The 20,711-nt window shown below is 37.0% G+C and overlaps 1 protein-coding gene across 1 annotated transcript; it reads right to left on the bottom strand.

The window, feature by feature from the left end:
- Positions 1 to 12,295: 12,295 nt before the first annotated feature.
- Positions 12,296 to 15,439, bottom strand: LOC126612472 (probable cinnamyl alcohol dehydrogenase 1). The gene is made up of 6 exons (XM_050280895.1): positions 15,215 to 15,439; positions 13,991 to 14,104; positions 13,680 to 13,910; positions 13,151 to 13,436; positions 12,861 to 13,011; positions 12,296 to 12,773 (listed from the first exon to the last, which is right to left on the bottom strand). Exons 1-6 carry the CDS (start codon positions 15,307 to 15,309, stop codon positions 12,577 to 12,579), a joined length of 1,074 nt encoding a protein of 357 aa, XP_050136852.1. The 5' UTR covers positions 15,310 to 15,439; the 3' UTR covers positions 12,296 to 12,576.
- Positions 15,440 to 20,711: the final 5,272 nt, after the last annotated feature.

The following is a 20,711-nucleotide window of genomic DNA, read 5'->3' as shown; positions in this document are numbered from 1 at the left end:
TATCGTCTCTAATCGAGGGTCATAGCTCTATCACAAAAGATCATCTTCAACCGAGGACCAAAAAATCATAGGACCAAACATAATTTATTATTTTAATTGAATTACTATGGTTACTTAAATTAAATTACCTCAATAATTTTATGTTATGGATTGTCAAAAAATTTCATATTGTTAAATGTTTAAAAAAATGTTATTTAAGTTTTATATTGTTAAAAAAAATTTTGATTAATTTCAGTTTACTACCTTGAAGTTTTGTGATTTTCAACATTTAATACATGAAGTTTTTATCATTCCAAAGTCATACCTCAAGTCTTAATTTTTGGACAATTTCGTACATTTGTTAAGTTGGCTGTTAAGTTAACCGTTAATTGATGCCGTGATGCCTATATGAACAATGACTAGATGCCACATGTCAATATGGGTTCGCGTTAAAATAATAATAATAATAATAATAAAATTAAAAATAAAATAAATAAAATAAAAACTTTTTCTGGGCATCTTCCCGACCCCCCTCCCTCGTTCTCCCTCCCTTCTCTTCCCCCACACCCACCCATCTACCCCGTCCCCTCCCTTCTCTCCTCTGCACCCACCCAACCTCTGCACCCATCTACCCCGCTCCATCCCTTCTCGTCGCCGTATTCGAAACCCCCAAAGCAAACCATAGATTTTAACAAAATAATGATGCTAGGCAGGCAATCGATCTATAATCTTCCTAATTAAAGAGAAACCCACAAAAAAAAGGTACCCAAATGGAAATAAAATCGAATTAACAGGAGAAAACAAATGTGAAGGAAAGAAAGAAAGAAAGAAACTTCAAACCATCGGAGCAATTGTTTTTTGTGAGAGAGGCAGAGGCAGAGGCAGAGGCAGAGCGAGAGTCTCTGAGATCGGAGGGAGGCTGCTTACCACCCATAATAAGCGGCTTATCCTTGCCGTTGATTGCCCTAAAAGTGGAGGGCGAGGATCGCTCTAGCTGCTTGTCCAAAGCGTCGTTGATTCGCTGCTTCCGATCAGCGGCATGCCCCACCACCTCCGTCGCCTTAGACCCACCCAACCCTCGCTCTCTGTACATCTTTTCTTCTTCTTCCGCCTCCTTTGATGCCAGAAATTAATCTCACCAAAACATGGTATTCGGTTTGGGGGTTTTGAATACGGTGACGAGAAGGGAGAGAGCGGGGTAGATTGATGGGTGTGCGGGGAGGTCGGTGCAGGGAAGAGGAGGGAGGGAGAAGGAGGGAGGGGGTGGAGAAGGGTGGGGCAGGATGCCAAAAGTTTAATTTTTTCAATTTTTTTTTTTACTTTTTTTAATTAATTAATTTTTTTTGTTTTTAATTTTTTTTAATTTTTTAATATTTACGTGGCCTCGTATTGACGTCCTTTTATTGTCCATATGGGTGTCACATCATCAATTAACGGCTAACTTAACAGCTAATTTAATGGATGTACGAAATTATTCCAAAATTAAGATTTGAGGTATAACTCTGGAATGAAAAAACTTAATGTATCAAATGTTGAAAACCACGAAATTTCATGGCAGTAAACTGAGATTAACCCAATTTTTTTATGTTGTTTAATGTTACTTAATGGTATTTAATATTGTTTAATATTGTTTCATGTTACTTAATTTAAAAACAAAACAAAAAAAACAAATATGATGTCAGCATGTGGGGGCCCAAGAGCCCTTTGGCCTAACCCTTGGTTGAAGATGATTTTCGGGCTATTTTCAGCCCTCTGGCCATTTAGACCTCCGGACCCTTCAGTTGGAAATGGTCTTACCCCTCAAAGAAAGCAAAACGTCAAGCACCAAACTAGCAAAACCTAAAATTAGGCTTGTGGAACTTAGTTATGTGCCAAATCAGCACATAACAGAAATTTTGATAGAATTATGACGTTACCACATTGATTTGCGACATTAATCGATTTTCAATTTCAATGACCACTTGTGTTAACAACCCTTTTATTTATGTTTCCCATGTTTTGTTTGTGTAATTGTAAACAAAATTTATTTCAACTAGTTGCATACTTGAATTTAAAAAATGACTTGAAACAAGTGCATAGTGGCGTTCCGCACAAGCTATGTGACATTGTTATTGGAGATATGTTCTAAAAGTCAATCTTGAAAATAAGCCCTTTTGGATAATGTTTCAATGTTTAATTATGTCTAATATGACAAATTGGGTAAAGTCACTTATTAGGACTATCTCAATTAAACATATATGTCGGTGAATATATGAACAATGAAATAATGGAATAAATAATAAAAGAAGTTAGACTACATATACCTTCTTCATTGGCAGTCGCAATTCGTGGCCTGCCCCTGGGCCGTCCCTGATCCCATTCTAATTAAATGGTAGAGGGTTTCATTTTCCAATAGCCTCATAGGCATGAAACTTTTTCCAAGCATTTTCCATTCTCAAAGCCCTCTTTTCACTGTCTATTCACTGAGAATAGAAGTTTTGTTGAGTCCATAAACACCCAAGATTCTTATTTTCATCTTTAAAAGTCGGGAATTTTATCATATATGATGTCATGTACCAAATTTTTGAAAATTTATTCACTAACTTACTATAAAAAAAAATATACAACTTATTAAGTACTGATTTGGGATTGCTTAACTTTTTTTGTAAGTAGGGGTAAAAAAATGTTAGGCTCCAATTTGTGTTTGGTAACTTGAGTAAACTTTTATTTTTTTTATTATTATTATTTTTAATCATAACAATTCAAATCTGAAAACAGAAGCAGTAAAAAAAAAAGCTTTTGCACAAACACCGCCGAACAGTAGCCATTAATGAATTTTCAATATGACTATCCTATCCTCCCTCTTCATTGTTCCTTTTTGCGCATCAAACATTTTTTTCATCTCTTAGTTTGATCTCTCCCTCTCTTGTCTTCCACACATAAGTTCTGGATTCATCTTAACTATTAGTTCTACAACAACAAAAACAACTACATTTCGAGTCGAATCATGCAAAGCATGAGCAACATATATATTACATTTATATAACAATATAGAACACTTTTTTTTTTCCAGTCAATCAAGCTGTGTGCTATACAGTGCTTGTTAGTTGATACTTATTACATTTAGCGTGATAATTTTGCAATTTGCCAACATCCTTGAACAGAATCATGAGCAATTTTTCAGTTTACCAAAAACACAATCACGTGACATTACTATTTAACTCAAATTATAAAATATTTGTGGATGCAAATCACTACAAGAAAACATGGCTTAGGTGGTGACAGACATTTGTCACATAAACAACAAAATTCGTCACATTTGACACGAAATTCTAGCGTCACAATTTTCGTCACATATACACAGTCACCTATAGTCCGTCTGACGAATTTTAAATTCGCCACATATTTTTAGTATGTGTGAGGCTACTTGCGTCACTTAGTACCAATATGTGTGACAAAGTATGCATCACAACATGCAACATTATGTGACCTATTTTTGCGTCTCGTATCAAATTTATATGTGATGCTTTTGTCGTCACCCAATATGATGCCACAATGATTTAGTTGCACTTAGCGACGCTGAAATCGTCACATATTCCTTTGATATGTGGCACAACTTAAGTCACATATGTTTAAATCAAATGTCTATTTAGGAATAATATTGACAAATTAATTGTTTTTTCCTGCTTCGTAATCTAAAATTGCAGTTCACAACAATTATAGGTAATACTTCACATTTTCATTAATCAGTTTAAGCACATAAGTCGAATACATTCACCAGGTGTACGTCCCAAAAATTAAAGTCATGGTAACCTATCTCAAAAGAGAAGTCTAAAATAGCTTAGTGCTAACAAAAGATAGCTCCAGGTACTAACAAAATAGAAGCCTACGCCAGAATAATGAAGGGCACTAATACTTATAGACAACTTTGGTGCTATTATAGACATCCTTGGTACTAATAGGAGAGAAGTCTAAGACACATTTAGGTGCTAACAAAAGAGGTATACCATGTGGAAACTTGAAACTAATAGCAAAAGACATAATATCGAAATCAATCATCTTCCAACTCAAGATAAGTATTTTCACCCTCTGAAATATCACCATCTGATTCCGTAAAGTTGTTGTTAGTCTTCCCCTGACTTGTAGCCAAAAAAGCCTTGACTTTTATGAACATATTTTCATCAACATTCTGTAAATCCAATCGAGCTTTTAATTGTTCATTCTCCTTTTGCAATATGAGGAAACCATCTGATAGAAGCTTAATTTGAGATCTCATATCAATTAACTCATAACTTGAAGCCATAGAAAAACCTCAACCGTAAGTATCCATTCGAGGAAAAACACCTACACCATTAACAGATTTTCCCTTCTTCCTAAGGTTTTCAACCATGATTTCAAACTCATCATCCAATGACACATGTACAAAATCTAATGGAGTACCCTCAGGTGCTTCTTCGGTCAGCTTCTCCTTTAGTTCATCCTTCTTTTTCTTCATGTTATCCTTTCATAATAAAATAGAAACAATTCAGTTTTTTTTTTCATTTCATTTCAAACATATCCAACTATACTATGCTTAAGAAAACATAACTTGAGTGTTTGTATGTGATCGTTAAACTTATTTAGAAGGAAACCACTAAGTATAATCAGTCTGTAAATATAATTTGTAGCTTTTGTTTTAATATCCAACTCATTTGAAATGACAAAACTTAGTGGTTCATGAATAACTGACATATATGTCTTGAGCAACATCATTGATCCACTTGTTGTTCTTGTCTTTGTGGAGAGCTCCCCAATTGTTAATCACAGATAATGGATCTCCTTTCTACTTAATAATGAAGAAACATGATAAGATTGCATAATGAATTATTACAAGTACTTTAATTTCATTACTTTGTGAGCCTTCCTAGCATGTTGGATGAATGGCCTTACTCCTCCCTTGTGATGATTCTTTTGTTTCTTCCTATTATTAGAATTTTTCTTTGAAAGCTCCTACATTAATTACACATGTGGTACATGACAAGCAAAAGAAAAGTTAGTATTGTAGACATGTACAATTTGGAAAGCTCTTGCCTCCCAAACTTGTAATATATATTCATGTGTTTGGGTTGCACATGCATATTCATTCAAATTTAACAAAATACTACTATCTAGCATTTTTTCCAATCAGTTAGATTCTAATTTCCATAAACACTATATAATACATGTAAAAGCACCTATATATTAAATAAGCTGGTAACATTTAATAGATTATCACAGTTTTATATTAGAAAAGATTGGATAGGGTACATACCAAAAAGTGGGTAGTAGCGTAAACATTATCGCATAATATGACTCTTTGGTCTCCCATTCCATATTTGATCGTTCAGTAGCTTAGCTCGTCCTCTTGCAGGTGTTCCACATGACAAGTAATACTTATACAACTGGTGCCTAAACACAGAGTACAACTTCACCATCTTCTTATCAACATATTCAATAATCTTCGGATGGGATAGGTTCACCACAAATAGTACCTATTGTTAAACATAAAACATACGAGTGAGTGCTTGAAATTATTATGAATAAACTAAATTAAAATCAAACTCACAAGCAACTTATCCCGCAATGTCCTCTTTTCTTGAGCTGAGACCTTCATCCATTTCTCGTAGCAAACTGGTGAATGAGTTCGAACAATATTCCTTATCTCGATAGTGAAAAAACCTGATACAACCAGATCACTTGGAACTTGAAGTTTGAAATCAAAGATGACCGGCATCTTTTTCCTACCATTGGCCTCCAAAATATCATGGAGACCTTTCCCACATGACTTTCCATGTGTCATCTTTTTGGCAGTGAAGTCAAAATTATATATGACCAATGTTATAACTTGTTTAAAATAACATTAATAAGAAGAATTAAATTAACTATAATTAGCCTTTCCCAAATACCTAAGTTCATGTTTGTTGGCTCTTCAAGTGAAGGAGCATGTGGTGGAGGAGATGGTGGTGGTGGTGGAAAAGGTGGTGATGGTGGAGGCTGAGGTAGGGCAACCCTGACCTGTTTCACCCTCTTTCCTTGTTGCATAGAAGTCATCTAGTAAATTGAAAAAGGAAAAATAATAACAGACTAGCATCATAAATCATTATCATTATAAGAATATCGAAGTCTCTCATTGCACAATCTCAAGCTGAGACTTTCTTATTTAGAAGTGCTTTACCTTTATAACTAGTTAATGTTTGTATATTGGATGTTATTATATTTTCTCCAACTAAGTGTAGTGGAGTGTTTCTTTTCATTATTGTATCTCAGGTGGCACAGCTCCTCATAAACCTCACTATGTCTGAGCTATCCTTCCCTCTTTCCTATTAGTAGGTGTGTAATCTTGTAATGATAATCAAGCATGAATATACAATGTATTCAGACACAAACTACTGAAGTATTCAAATACTCTAGTAGCAAATTCAATGATTTGTCCACCTATCATAATTCATATCCATGCTGAAATTCAACGAATGTAGATGAACATCTTCAATTAAGTGAAAAAAATATGTTATGACAAACTCTACAAGGACATAGCATCTGATTGTTCTGGTCCACATGGCGACAAGCAGTGTGAATGAATGATTGGACCCCTTCTCTAATAATCGGAACTAAAGCGATTCTGTTAAGTTTTAAGTGTTTGTTTGCATTATCTTTCATAGAGAAACAACAACACAAGAATACAAGATATATAGGGCAAGGTGTGATCAACACACTGATCAACCTTGAATCACTCATACACGGCAGCTCCATAAAATAGGGAGCAGAAATAAGGTAAGGCAAAAAGCTTCTAACCACCCTAGAAGTATGGGAAAGAAGATACAAAATCTAACTAGAAGTAAGATGACAACTGCACCGATATCGTCTACTTAACCAATAGCTCCAGATACCCACTCTTGACTTTTATTAGACGATATAGGGTGACTGATGCTGCATATGGAATACCCACTCTTGACTTTCAATAGATTATGACAACAAATCCATTGTCTATCTTCAGTAGTAGTATTGGGCCTCAGATTTTGACATAGTCCAATAAGTTGCCATGACAATTTTTCAAAAATTTGTTAAAATAGACATATAACATAACAAATATGAATGTCAGTAAACTAAATTCCATAAATTCAAATAACAAGAAATTCAAGACCAGCTAGATGCTAAACAAACAAGCAGGCCATTAAGTATTCACACCCATCTAGGTACAAATTAAAGAAAAAAAAGCATGCCATTAAGTATTCACACCGATATTGAAAACCCTAATTTAGAAATATACATCAACATCATCCTAAAATTTAATTAAAAACTAAAAATGGAAAAAATCTTCCACCCCAATAACACAAGCCGGATTTCCATAGCTAGGGTTTCTCCAATATCTTGAAAACCCAATACATAAAATAAGAAAATTTTCAAAATTTTCTCGATTAAGACAAAATTCTAAGAGAGAAATAAAATGCAATAATTTCAAGAGAAAGAGAGAGATTTGAGTACCTTTGGATATGAAGCGGGATTTCCATAGCTAGGGTTTCTCCAATATCTTGAAAACCCAATACATAAAATAAGAAAATTTTCAAAATTTTCTCGATTAAGACAAAATTCTAAGAGAGAAATAAAATGCAATAATTTCAAGAGAAAGAGAGAGATTTGAGTACCTTTGGATATGAAATTGGGTAGCTGAGATACTAAGTCGTCTTAGGTCAAAAGAGAGTAGAGTGTGATAGCAAGCAGCGGAGGTATGGAGAAGACGAAAGACCTATGGTACTCGCCGCCACTAGCAGTCAGTTGGCAAATTTGGGAAAGGTGAACGTTGGCTAAGAGAGGAAGTGGAGTGAGAGTAGAACATATGAATTCTAACGAGTTAGGGCTTTTGGATTTTATTTACTTTTATGTTTTTTTTTATTTTTTTTTTCTCTGCCTTCAATAAAGGAAAGGTGATGATTTGCCTTTCCTCACAGGAACCCAGGTGACCTTATCTTAGGTTTTGTGAAGAAAGCAAAATTTTCGTCACCCAATATAATTCATTGGGCAGTAAAATTTGCCGCCTAAAAATTTGTGAGGAGTTTGAGACTTTTATGTGACGAACAACATTTCAAAAAAATTATGTATCCCACACAAGTGTGTATGTGACGCTTTCATAAAATTCCTCACTTATTACACCAAATTGTGATGAATTTTTGGGCGTCACAAAAAATATCGTCACCTATTCCATGTTTTCTTGTAGTGAATTTCCGCCATCTATTCCATTGACGAAAATACACCTACAAACTAATAACACATTTGATTAAGGCCAACAGCCTCACGCGCCCATGATGAATGAGGGGCTTTGACCGAAGAATCTCCGATGCCAAAGTTAGAATTCTAAAAAGAGTGTGTTTAGGAGTTTTCGGGTAGCAAATGACTTAGCATTTTAGTGGGATAAGAGGGGTATTTATAAGAGAATGGCTGGCCCTTTGGGTGGAGAGTGGCCGACCATATATGGTGTAATTGGGTGAATAATTGCAAGATATTATGTGGAATAATATCTTGCAATTAACATAGCAATTATTCCTAATTTAAATAGTGTTTATACCATACTTAGGGCCTCCGTATTTAGATCTCGTACAAATACCCAGAGGACTTAAATGTAATTATGTAATAAAGGAAGGGGCAAATCTGTAATAAGTGAGGATCCCTTATTCTATAAAAGGACTCATCACCCTCACAATTAGGAGAGGTCATTTCTTAAACCTTCTCACCCCTCTCACATCCCCTCTCATATTCAGAGGTTATCTCCCTCACCTTTCAGATAAATACAATAATCAATGTGGACGTAGCCCAAACATTGGGGTGAACCACGATACATCTTGTGTTATTTACTTTCTTGCAGATTCACGGTCGGATTTACGTTGTTCCAAGACCCCTCCGGTTTTATGCATCAACATTTGGCGCCGTCTGTGAGAATCGATACGAAAAGTTGTGTCGGTTCTATTTCATTTTTTCACCTTCACCATGAATCTACAAAAATCACAAAAAACCAAGAATACCACTCTCTCTCTCTAAAAAATCCTAAGATACCCAAAAAAGCCCATATCTTTATTTTGAAAAAAAAAATTCATACAGGTACTTCCAAACTAAGCAATGACTAGCTACGGTCAGGCTACTCTACTAGACCAGCTTACTCCACCGGACAAGGCTACTCCACTGGACCAGGCCACTCCATCGGACCAGCTTACTCCACCGGACCAGCTTACTCCACCGGAAGCAACGGGGTAAGACCGTATACCAACGAGTGGGGCCAAACAAGGCATGGCTCTCCCCTAGGTGGAAATTACGGCTATGCTGCCACCGGAGACAACTGGAGTATCAGGCCTTCGAGCCCTCCACGATAGACCTTTGAGCCAGCAAGAACTTATGGCAGCTACCCAAATCAAAGTGGATACAATAGGCCTCCAGGATATGATGATTACAATGATCAGTACAACACCAACAAGCCGTACAAACATTCCTGGGTAATGGCGCCGGAAGGTCCGGGAACACCATATCTCTCATGCAGCTCATCAAAACAGCCCCCGCGCAGTCGTTCTCGCCCTTCAACTTCGCCATCATCGCATGTGTCGTGCAGTTCATCGAAACGGCCAGAGGGTCGTCTTCGTAATCGCAGATGCCACCTGCGACGACTATGCGGTGGCCAACCAGCGCGACAATCATGTCGATGCGCTAGTTGAGAGGGGCGTCCACGTGGTGCCACGTGTGATGGAGGGGATTGGTTGCACTACGGATTCTGAGGTCCTGCGATGAAAATCGTTGCTGTGGATGATGATGATTTGACTAATCCGACGGCTGTAAGCCAGCAAGAATTCTGGTTATGCTGGCAATGCTTTAAAGCTAATGATCCCAACGGGGAAGAAGAAAATAGGTTCAGTGTGATCGAAGTCAGAGAAGCCATTAATTCCAAATATATTTATGGCCTCCAAAACCCCAAGAAATCGACGTACGGCATGGATAATGATATTATGGGATTTTATCTCTTTCTCTTCCCAGAATCTGAGTTTGTGGTGGATTTTTTAAAACTGCGCAGATTTTGCGAAGGTTTTCTGGAAAAGCCCTAAAGAGTGAGGTTTTCTGGGTTCTTGGGTTTCTGTAGTTTCACGATGGTGAGATGAAAAAATGAAATAGAACTGACATAGTTTTTTGTGTCAATTCCCACAGACGGCGCCAAATGTTGATGCACAAAACCGGAGGTCTTGGAACAACGTAAATCCGACCGTGAATCTACAAGTAATGTAAATAACACAAGATGTATCGTGGTTCACCCCAAGGTTTGTGCTACGTCCACACTGATTATGTATTTATCTGAGGGAGAGAGAACTCTATGAGTGAGAGCGTTGAGAGGAGGTGAGAGGAGCCTTAGGGATTGGTGTCTCCTAATTGTGAGGGTGAGAGGTCCTTTTATAGAATAAGGACTCCTCACTTATTACATATTTGCCCCTTCCTTTATCACATAATTACATTTAAGTCCTCTAAGTATTTATACGAAATCTAAATACGAGGCCTTAAATATGGTATAAACACTTGCCAAAGGCAAATTTGAACCACATTATTATGGCTAGCCCCAATTTAAGGCTTAGCCCACTCCCCTACTCCTTTAGTATAGATACTATTGTTTGTTAAAAAAAAAATTGTGATGCAGCCATTATTTTCAGTCTGTCTTTTTTTTTGTCTCCCCTCTCACCTTCACACTTGAAGATGGTTATTTTCCAACCACCAGGCTGGTGCACAATCATGTCATGGAAGAGAAAAATGAGGCTGTTGTTATCTAATATGATTGGATCATTGATTACTCATATTTCTCTGTGCATACAAGCTTGGGCCTGAAATATTAGGTTTGGCAAAAGATAGATGACTTGGGTTAAAAGGTTGTAGTTCTCGACCCAATATTGATTTCTCAAGCCAGATGATGTTTAGCCATGGAAGAACTTGGCCGAGTCCTAATAGAAGTAGGATTCTTAAAAGATCAGATTAAGGAATGATTTAACCGAGTTCTAATTAAATTGACATTGCTAAGGATCAGGGTAGGTATTGATAAGATTTGAATTATTCCAAGAATCAAGACTCGTGACTAATCAGATAACAAGTGAATTTAACACATAAGACGGCTAAGGTTCAGAATCCTAGTTCAAGTTGAAGTGGCTGAGACCATGTGCGGATTGGTTTTGTTTAGTTAAAGGATAATATCATAGATATCCAGAAAAAGCGTCGAAGAAATATAATTCTATTAGGATTCTACTTCAACTAGCTTGGTCACCACGAAATCCTACCTTATAAATAGAAGTGGTTCTTCAACTCAACACACAAATGCCCTACGCAAAACCTCGCTCTACGCTAATCCTTCTCATACTTTGAGAAGTCACTAACTCACTTAACTCCTTCATCAACACACTTTTAGGTTGGAGCAACAACACTATGTTGACAACTAACTACATCTTCAGTTTGGATTAACAACACTGGAGTCATAAAATTAGGCGACCGAGAAGTACCTTCAGTTTAGATTAATAGCACTACTTTGAGTTTGGCTAGTTACCTATCCAAGTCTCTACCATCAAGGAGCCTTTGGTTTTCTTAGTGAAAGAGATCATCTCATTACCTTCTTGGTGATGAAGTGTTACCATGTTTCCCAGTGTTCGGCACATTGAACGTTGAACCTTATTTGAACTTCACAATGACTAGCAACTTTGTCTTCAGGTTCTAAAACCCAAGGCCAAGACATGTTCTTTCCTCGCCCGTGATCGCTTGAGTACAGAAGTCAACAACGCATTTGACACCACCACCACATCTATTCTACTCACCCGACCGAACTCAGTCTCAAGTTGACACGCCCGCATTCACCGAAAAGATGTAATTAGCTCTTCATTATTCGGTCTGCGCAACAATTTGATGGTTTAGAGCCAGTTGCCACACTAAATAATTAGAGGGCTAAGGAAGAATTGAAAGTCGAACAAGCAAATCGAAAGAAAATTGCAAGTTCTGAGGCATATTTATAAATTCAACTTTGGCGCGCTCAGTTATAAACAGCAGGATTACACGACATATCAGCCCAATTGCCCGTTTTCCTAACATGGATTGCTTATCCTCTACTCGAAGAACAGTTGCTTAACTGGGCTTCTGAAATTTCCTCTAGTTAATCCATGGACCGAAAGCAAAATGAAATCAAATCTCAAGGTAGATATAAAAGTGTTAAAAAAAATGAAATTTCCTCTAATTAATCCATGAATGTGATATGTGAGTACATTGTTGCAGTGGGCGATACACGGAGTGGTGGTGCCAATCTATTCAAAGCTAAAAACAAGAATTTATTGTGATATATAACTGAACTCATTTATTTATTTCATATGATCTTTTGAAGTTCTAACTCACTCACATATTGCTTAAAAATCGAGTACAAACACTTCCACGTATAACAAATATCTAAGCAAGGCAACACTCCCTTCTTAGCTCTTAAAAATAAAAAATTTAAAAAAATAAAAATAAAAATAAAAAAACTGAAAAATTAACCGCAACCCTGTTACATACCAACTTCTTCATCCTCATACCAAGTTCTCAATGAATTCAAAGAAAAATATCGATTCCTCATCATTTTAGGGAGTTTTCGACATCTATAACAAAACGGTACTTCACATCCCTCTTGATCAGCCTCTCAAGAGCTTCATTCACATACTGAATTGGAACTATTTCTATGTTTGGATATATTTTGTGAGCAGCACAAAAGTCTAACATTTCCTGCGTCTGTTTTGTACCGCCAGTTCCGCTACCAGAAATCGACTTCATACCTGACAAATAGTCAATATATATTGTAAAAAAATCTATAATTCTTGTCTTAAAAATGAAAACTGAGAGTATTAAAAGTGTTAAAATACCCATAATCAAGCTCAAAGGACTTAATTTAACTTCGCTTGGTGCCCCAACCAAGACTAGAACACCAGCAGTCTTCAGCAGAGACATATACAAATCAAATGGATGATCACCAGATGCTGTGTCGATGATGAAGTCAAGCGACTTAGCCAGGGCCTACATAAACAGTAAAATTTGTCGATATAACAAAATCAGATAAACAAAAGTTCGTATGCTAAGAACAATTTTATGTACACAGAACTAAATTGCACGAATCATTTGTCGTAAACAATTATATCAACTTGTGAAATTTTACCGTGATTTCCTCTTGGTTGGATGAGACAACGAAATTGTCTGCACCAAGCAGACTTAGAGCTTCCTCCTTCTTTGATAAGCTTGTGCTGAAAACTGTCACGTTTAGTCCGAAAGCCTTCCCAAACTTCACTGCCAAGTGTCCGAGACCACCAAGGCCAATCACACCTAGTGATTTACCGCCCTGGTTCATTTTATGGCGGATCATTGGAGAATAAACAGTAATGCCGGCACAAAGCAGAGGTGCTGCAGAAGCCAAGGGGTAGCCCTCTGGTATCTTGAAGCAGTACCTATAATAATTTCAAGAACAAAGTTAAAGTCCTCATCTATGATAGATTCGTACTATTTCCGAATTTCTTAAGCATTAAGCAATTAATTATGTAGACACTATAAATCTAGGCACTTGCAATGCAGTTATTGCAAATACGCAGGGTCGACAGTCAAAATCTAAAACCATGAATTTAACATATCATAACAGATGATGATACAGAAGTACAGGTTGACACATTACATTTGACATGGAGAATACTAACCTTTCATGAGCAACAATGTAACTGGAAAACCCTCCTTTTGTAATCGTGCCATCAGCATCAACATGGTTATAAGTCATAACTGCTCCCTTTTCACAGGAAATCTCTTGGCCATCTCTACAATAGTCGCAATCTCTACAAGAATTAACAAAAGTTCCCACTCCAACATGATCACCAACTTTGAAGCCGTGAACATTTGGACCAACCTCTTGAACAATGCCAGCAATCTCATGTCTGTTGTACAAAATAGGTCAGTTCAAGGAAATATATGTAATAACAATCATATATATAACATAATAAATCATTCGACATACCCAGGCACCATTGGATAGTTGGCGTTGCCATGCTTGTTCCTTGGAAAAACCACATCAGCATAACAAATTCCGCAGTGCGTAATCCTAATCGACACATCATCGTTTCGAAGATCCCTGGATACATTAATTAAACCTATGTTTAATTAGAACTGTCAATATTACATATATAGCATGTAAATTCAATATACTAGTCATTTAGTGTACTTTAGATAATTGTATCCGGATTTCAATTCGTGATCTATCTGCATCGAACTTTATTAGGCCTAAGGATGAGAGATTTATTTCTTAATTATGTTCCATCAAAATTTTATATTATTTCAAAGACTGCATTGCCACTAACTTTGGGGAAGATATCACAAGCTGCATATCAGTATAACAAATTAAGGGCGTTGTGTTTATAAAAAGGAATGGCACTATACTTCTTTCTACTTCTAGCAGATCACTTCAAAGGAGTGAATACCACTTAAGTTTTGGTATCAACCAGGTGAAATCAAGCAAAATATATATATATACACACACGCCGACTAGTCGTTGACGTAATGCTAGTTGTCTCTAGTTAATACAAGAACAATATGTATTTTATGTGAGTTGTATGCCTAATTATCGCTGGTCATGCAAGTTGCTTATCTAGCCATCCAATAACGTACTTATATAACTCCGTTCACAGTCACTCAGTATTACAGTCTGGTGATATTTTTCTTCACTCAGAAGTGACAGATCTTAAGTTCGAATCTCGTAGATGACGAATTCGATACCAAATTAGACTGTTCACTTTGTGGCTTAACCAAACTCCCCCTCTTCTTAGGATAAAAATATCGATGTACTAATAATACAACAACAACAACAACAACAAAGCCTTTTCCCACTAAGTGGGGTTTGCTATATGAATCCTAGAACGCCATTGCGCTCATTTGTGTCATGTCCTCCGTTAGATCCAAGTACTCAAGTCTTTTCTTAGGGTTTCTTCCAAAGTTTTCCTAGGTCTTCCTCTACTCCTTCGGCCCCGAACCTCTGTCCCGTAGTCACATTTTCGAACCGAGCGTCAGTAGGCCTTCTTTGCACATGTCCAAACCACCGGAACCGATTTTCTCTCATATTTCCTTCAATTTTGGCTACTCCTACTTTACCTCGGATATCCTAATTTCCAATCTTATCATTTCTCAGTTCACATGTTTCTGTTTCTGTTTTGTTAAAAACACATTAAACTGATACAAATTTAGTTACCTTCGGGTAAACTTGTACGGCGAGAGAACTCCAGATTCATCAATTGCAGCCCATCCCAAGCAGTTTCCATTGACACTACTCGTCTGTGAGCTCATGCTTGATAATTGGGACCCTTAATAATTTGTTGTAAATATGCAGAGGGCTCCCCAGAAATTGGGAAGAAATTAAAGAGATTGTTGAGAAAAAAGTCGTCTTGCTCTAGGTTTTTGGGTTTTTTATCTTGGTGAACAGGTTAAGTTTTTGGGTTTTGGAGATGTTATTTTACTATTTATAGACTTTCGTGAAGGTTTTTGGGTGACGCAAGAGCATGCGTGATCACCTCCATTAACGGACGTACGCAGTGATGACTTCGGTACCTGCTACCTGGGGACCTTTCAACAGATTCACTTGGGATTCTCTCATTTTTCTTTTCTCTCTCCTCTTCACTCTCTTCGTACTTGAATAATTACGGTTAATCATGTCAATATCTTATATTGATATTTTATAAAAATAATAAGACAAAAAGCAAAATGTGAGAAAAATGAAGGGAAAAAAATGAAAATAGAAAGAGAGAGAATTTTACTCCCAAAATTTGTACTAATTCAATCTGCCTTGATTGACATGAACAATAGATTTTTCAGTGTGACCGGCATACGGGGTGATATACCATGTATTACTATAAAAAAATAAAAGTTTCCGTCACTTACGTAAAAACACGTAGTATGCCACCTATATTCTCGTTACAATGAAATTTTTTTTTACCTGAACACATCACTATCCATAGATGATCGCAGAAGGAAGGAAGGAAGTAGAAACCATTATTAATGGAAAGAGATCCTCTCCGAATCTCTTCCACAAACGCTACCAGATCAAGTGATCCGGACCTTTAAAATTTCATCCAACGACCCATCTATTTTGATCCCTTAGAAATTATAATAATTTTTTACCGTTGGATGAAATTTCAAATGTCCGAATCACTTGATCCAGTGGCCTTCCATTATTAATTTGTAATTTCCTCTTATTTCCAACTTGTTTGACCTTTTCAAAATTTTATTTTTTAATGAACAAAAGAGTGGAAGGGCAAGTAACTTACCCCTCAAAGAAAGCAAAACGTCAAGCACCAAACTAGCAAAACCTAAAATTAGGTTTGTGGAACTTAGTTATGTGCCAAATCATAACATAATATAAATTTGGGTTAAACTCTGTTTACTACCCTTATGTTTCGTGGTTTTCAACATTTAGTACATCAAGTTTTTTTCGTCCCAGAGTCATACCTAAAGTGTAAATTTTGAGACAGTCTCATATATCCGTTAGTCAAACTGTTAAGTCTTCCGTTAACTGAAGACGTGGCGCTCACATGGACAATGATTGGGCGCCACGTGTCAATAAGGGTTCCACGTAGAACCTAACATCTAAAATCAAAGCAGAACCACCCAACCCAGATCTCACACGCCCTCGCCTCCTCCACTTTCAGCTTCTTCTCCTGCTTCCCCTCCCCCCCCCGCACCTCAACGTCGCAACCGCGGCCCTTTCCGCCCAGTCCGTACGATTATCATTTGACCGCCCGACCTCTCCCAGTCGATCCATCTTCGTCTCGCCGTGTAAGTTCCTCTTTCTTCTTCTTCCCTCTCTCTCATCTTCTTCTCTCTCTCCAACCTTCCAAATTTGTTTCTCCAGCGGCTCCGAGTCAGAGCCAATTTTGTTAGTACCATATTATATTGGACCTCGTTACTTGGGCTTCTAGACATTGAGCCCATGACCTATGTAAAAGGGGATGAGCCTTTAGTTTATAAAAGAGACTCCTCACCCTCATAATGAGAGGGCTCTCATCCTCACATATAGAGGCCACAAAGCTCACAAACAGAGAGCTATCTCAAACTTTCTCTTTCTCTCGGGGACTCTCCCTTACCCTTGTAATCCATACATACAGTTAGAGAGAAACAATATCAACATCAGTGTGGACGTAAGCCGAACATTGGGGTGAACCACGATACATTTTGTGTTCTTTACTTTCTTGCAGATTCACGGTCGAATTTACGTTGTTCCAAAACCCCTCCCAGTCGATCCATCTTCATCTCGCCATGTAAGTTCCTCATTCTTCTTCTTCCTTCTCTCTCATCTTCTTTTCTCTCCAACCGTCCAAATTTGTTTCTCCAGCGGCTCCGAGTCAGAGCCAATTTAAAAACCCAATTTTTTCCCAAAAACTTATCAATCGTTTCGGATTTGAAGATTTTCGATTTTGATTAAGGAGAAATTCAATTTTACCTCTCAAAGTCTCGCTGGTTTTCTTGCATTTTTTGGGGTTTCGATTTCATTTCCCTTTGATTTTTAGGGAATGGATTTTCTGGGAATTGAAGTCACACAGAGACAGAAAAGATTAGGCGGTTTGGGGTTAACACTTCCTCTTACCACAAAGCAGCAGCAGAAGTCATGACTTTGTCTACTTCTATGGCTCTGTCTCAGGCCCTCCTGGTCCGAGCCATTTCCCACTATGGCTCCAACTCCACTTCCGACCGAGTCTCCCTCTCCGCCACCCTCACGCTCCCCTCTTTCGCCGACCTGAAATCTACATCTTCGTCTTCATTGCCGTCCACTTCATGCCTCTCACGCCGCCGACTCAATGTGAACCGCCCTGTTCGCACCGTCGCGGTAAAGACTCTGGATAAGACCACAGAGACGTTGTTGGTGGAGAAGCTGGTGAACACGATCCGGTTCTTAGTGGGTTTTTTCTGCTTCATTTTCTGGATTTTGTGAGTTTTGCGTGTTTGATTTGAAAATGAATTTGGGTTTTGTGAATTAGGGTTTCTATGGATTTGGGAACAAAAGGGTTGATAATTGGATGGTTGTGATTGTAATTTTGATTGGATTTGCAGTTGTTGGATTCAAGAAGGAAAGGGGGCCTAATTCTTCTGAGAAGTAAGGTTGCTTTTTGGGGAAGGCGAAGGGGTTTTTTTTTGTAATTTGTAATTTTTTTTTTTTTAAATATCCACGTGGAAACCTTATTGACATGTGACATCCAATCATTGTGCACGTGGGCGACACGTCATCAGTTAACGGAAGACTTAACAGTTTGACTAACGGATGTATGAGACTGTCCCAAAATTTACACTTTAGGTATGACTTTGGGATGAAAAAAACTTGATATACTAAATGTTGAAAATCACAAAACATAGGGTAGTAAACAGAGTTTAACCCTATAAATTTTGACAAAATTATGACGTGACCACATTGATTTATAACATTAATTGATTTTCACTTTTAATGACCATTTTTGTTAACAACCCTTTTATTTATTTTTCTCATGTTTTGTTTGTGTAATTGTAAACAAAATTTATTTCAACCAGTTGCATACTTGAATTTACAAAATTACTTGCATGAAACAAGTGCATAGTGGCATTCCGCACAAGTTATGTGACATTGTTATTGGAGATATGTCCTCAAAGTCAATCTCGAAAAGAAGCCTTTCAGGATAATGTTTCAATGTTTAATTATGTCTAATATAACAAATTGGGTAAAGTCACTTATTATGACTATCTCAATTAAACGATATATGTCAGTGAATATATGAACAGTGAAACGATGGAAGAAATAATCTAAAAGAAGTTAGACTACATATACCTTCTTCATTGACGGTCGCAATTTGTGGCTTGCCCCTGGGCCATCCCTGATCCCATTCTAATTAAATGGTAGAGGGTTTCATTTATAGGCATGAAACTTTTTCCAACCCTCTTTTCACTGTCTGTTCACTAAGAAGAGAAGTCTTGTTGAGTCCATAAACACCCAAGATTCTCATTTTTCATCTTTAAAAGTCAGGAATTTTATCATATATGATGTCATGCACCAAATTTTTGAAAATTTATTCACTAACTTACTATAAAAAAAAATATACAACTTATTAAGTACTGATTTGTGACTGCTTGACATTTTTTTGTAAGTAGGGGTAAAAAAAAGTTGGGCTCGAATTTGTGATTGGTAACTCGAGCAAACTTTGTGTTTTTTTTTTAATCATGACAATTCAAAGCAAAAAACGGAAGCAGTAAAAAAATAGCTTTTGCACAAACACCGCTGAACAGTAGTCGTTAATGAATTTTCAATATGACTATCCTATCCTCCCGTTTCATCGTTCCCCTTTGCGGATCAAACATTTTTTCATCTCTTAGGGATGGTTTGGGAGTGAGGTGCTTAAAAAAATGCATCCATGAAAAAAAGCTGTGAGAGTTTTAGGTGTTTGGTAAACTGAAGAAAAAAAAAGGGCTTATTTTGGAAGCTGCTGTGAGAATAAGCTGAAATCAAAGGAAAAAGCAGAAGCTGCTATTTACAGCTTTGGAAAACTGGTTTTTTTTCAAAGCACACGGAGCTACAATGCTCCTTTAATGAAAAGACCCACTATCAGACTGCTTTTTTTTTTCCAATTACCAAATACTCTGTTGATTTATTTCACAACCGCTTATTCTCACAGCACAATCGCTTATTCTCACAGCTGTTTTTTTTTTCACAGCACATCAATACAAAACCAACCCTTAGTTTGATCTCTCGCTCTCTTGTCTTCCACACATAAGTTCTGGATTCAACTTAACTATTAGTTCTAATACAACAAAAACAACTACATTTCGAGTCGAATCCAAAGCATGAGCAACATAAATATTACATTTACATAGCAATATAGGAGACCTTTTTTTTCCAGTCAATCAAGCTGTGTGCTAAATAGTGCTTGTTAGTTGATACTTATTAAATTTAGCATGATCATTTTACTATTTGCCAGCATCCTTAAACAGATTCATGAGCAATTTTTCAGTTTATCAAAAACACAGTCACGTGACATTACTATTTAACTCAAATTATAAAATATTTGTGGATGCAAATTTCCGCCATCTATTCCTTTGACGAAAATACACCTGCAAAATAATAACACATTTGATTAAGGCCAAAAGTCTCACGCACCCATGATGAATGGGAGGCTTTGGCCAAAGAATCTATGATGTCAAAGTTAGAATTTTGAAAAGAATGTGTTTAGGAGTTTTCGAATAGGAAATGGTTTAGCATTTTAGTGGGATAAGAGGGGTATTTATAGGAGAATGGCTAACCCTTTCGGTGGAAAGTGGTCAGCCATATATGGTGTAATTGGGTGAATAATTGCAAGATATTATGTGAAATAATATCTTGCAATTAACATAGCAATTATTCCTAATTTAAACAGGAAGTATTGGGAGTTACCTTTTGAATAAAATCAATAAGGGATTGATGCAGAGTGATGAGAGGAATATGAAATAAATTCCATATTTATCACCTTTTACTCTTCCTTGATTGAGTCATTATTGTTCGTTGCATGCTCGTAAGAATTCTGGTGTGCCAAGGGTAATCTTGTCATTCTTGTCCAAAAATTCATGTGTCACTTCCACGATTTTCGGGATTATTTTTGCTCCATAAATGCCTCCATACCTGTTGGGCTACTTGCAAGAAAGGGCAGTAGGTGTAGAGATCCTCAACTTTGATGCAGATTCCCACTTGGACTTGGAAT

The sequence above is a fragment of the Malus sylvestris genome, chromosome 17, assembly GCF_916048215.2.
Source record: "Malus sylvestris chromosome 17, drMalSylv7.2, whole genome shotgun sequence".
Taxonomy (NCBI): domain Eukaryota; kingdom Viridiplantae; phylum Streptophyta; class Magnoliopsida; order Rosales; family Rosaceae; genus Malus; species Malus sylvestris.
Note: the sequence above shows the minus strand (reverse complement) of the source record. Positions and strands in the feature narration are given on the sequence as shown.

What these genes read in the sequence shown, in the direction of transcription:
- LOC126612472 (XM_050280895.1), bottom strand. Translation starts at nt 15,309, where the DNA reads ATGAGCTCACAGACGAGTAGTGTCAATGGAAACTGCTTGGGATGGGCT. An exon ending in TACATTGTTGCTCATGAAAG is followed by an intron (nt 13,437 to 13,679) that starts GTTAGTATTCTC and finishes AAATTATTATAG; the next exon opens with GTACTGCTTCAAGATACCAG. An exon ending in CCAACCAAGAGGAAATCACG is followed by an intron (nt 13,012 to 13,150) that starts GTAAAATTTCAC and finishes CTGTTTATGTAG; the next exon opens with GCCCTGGCTAAGTCGCTTGA.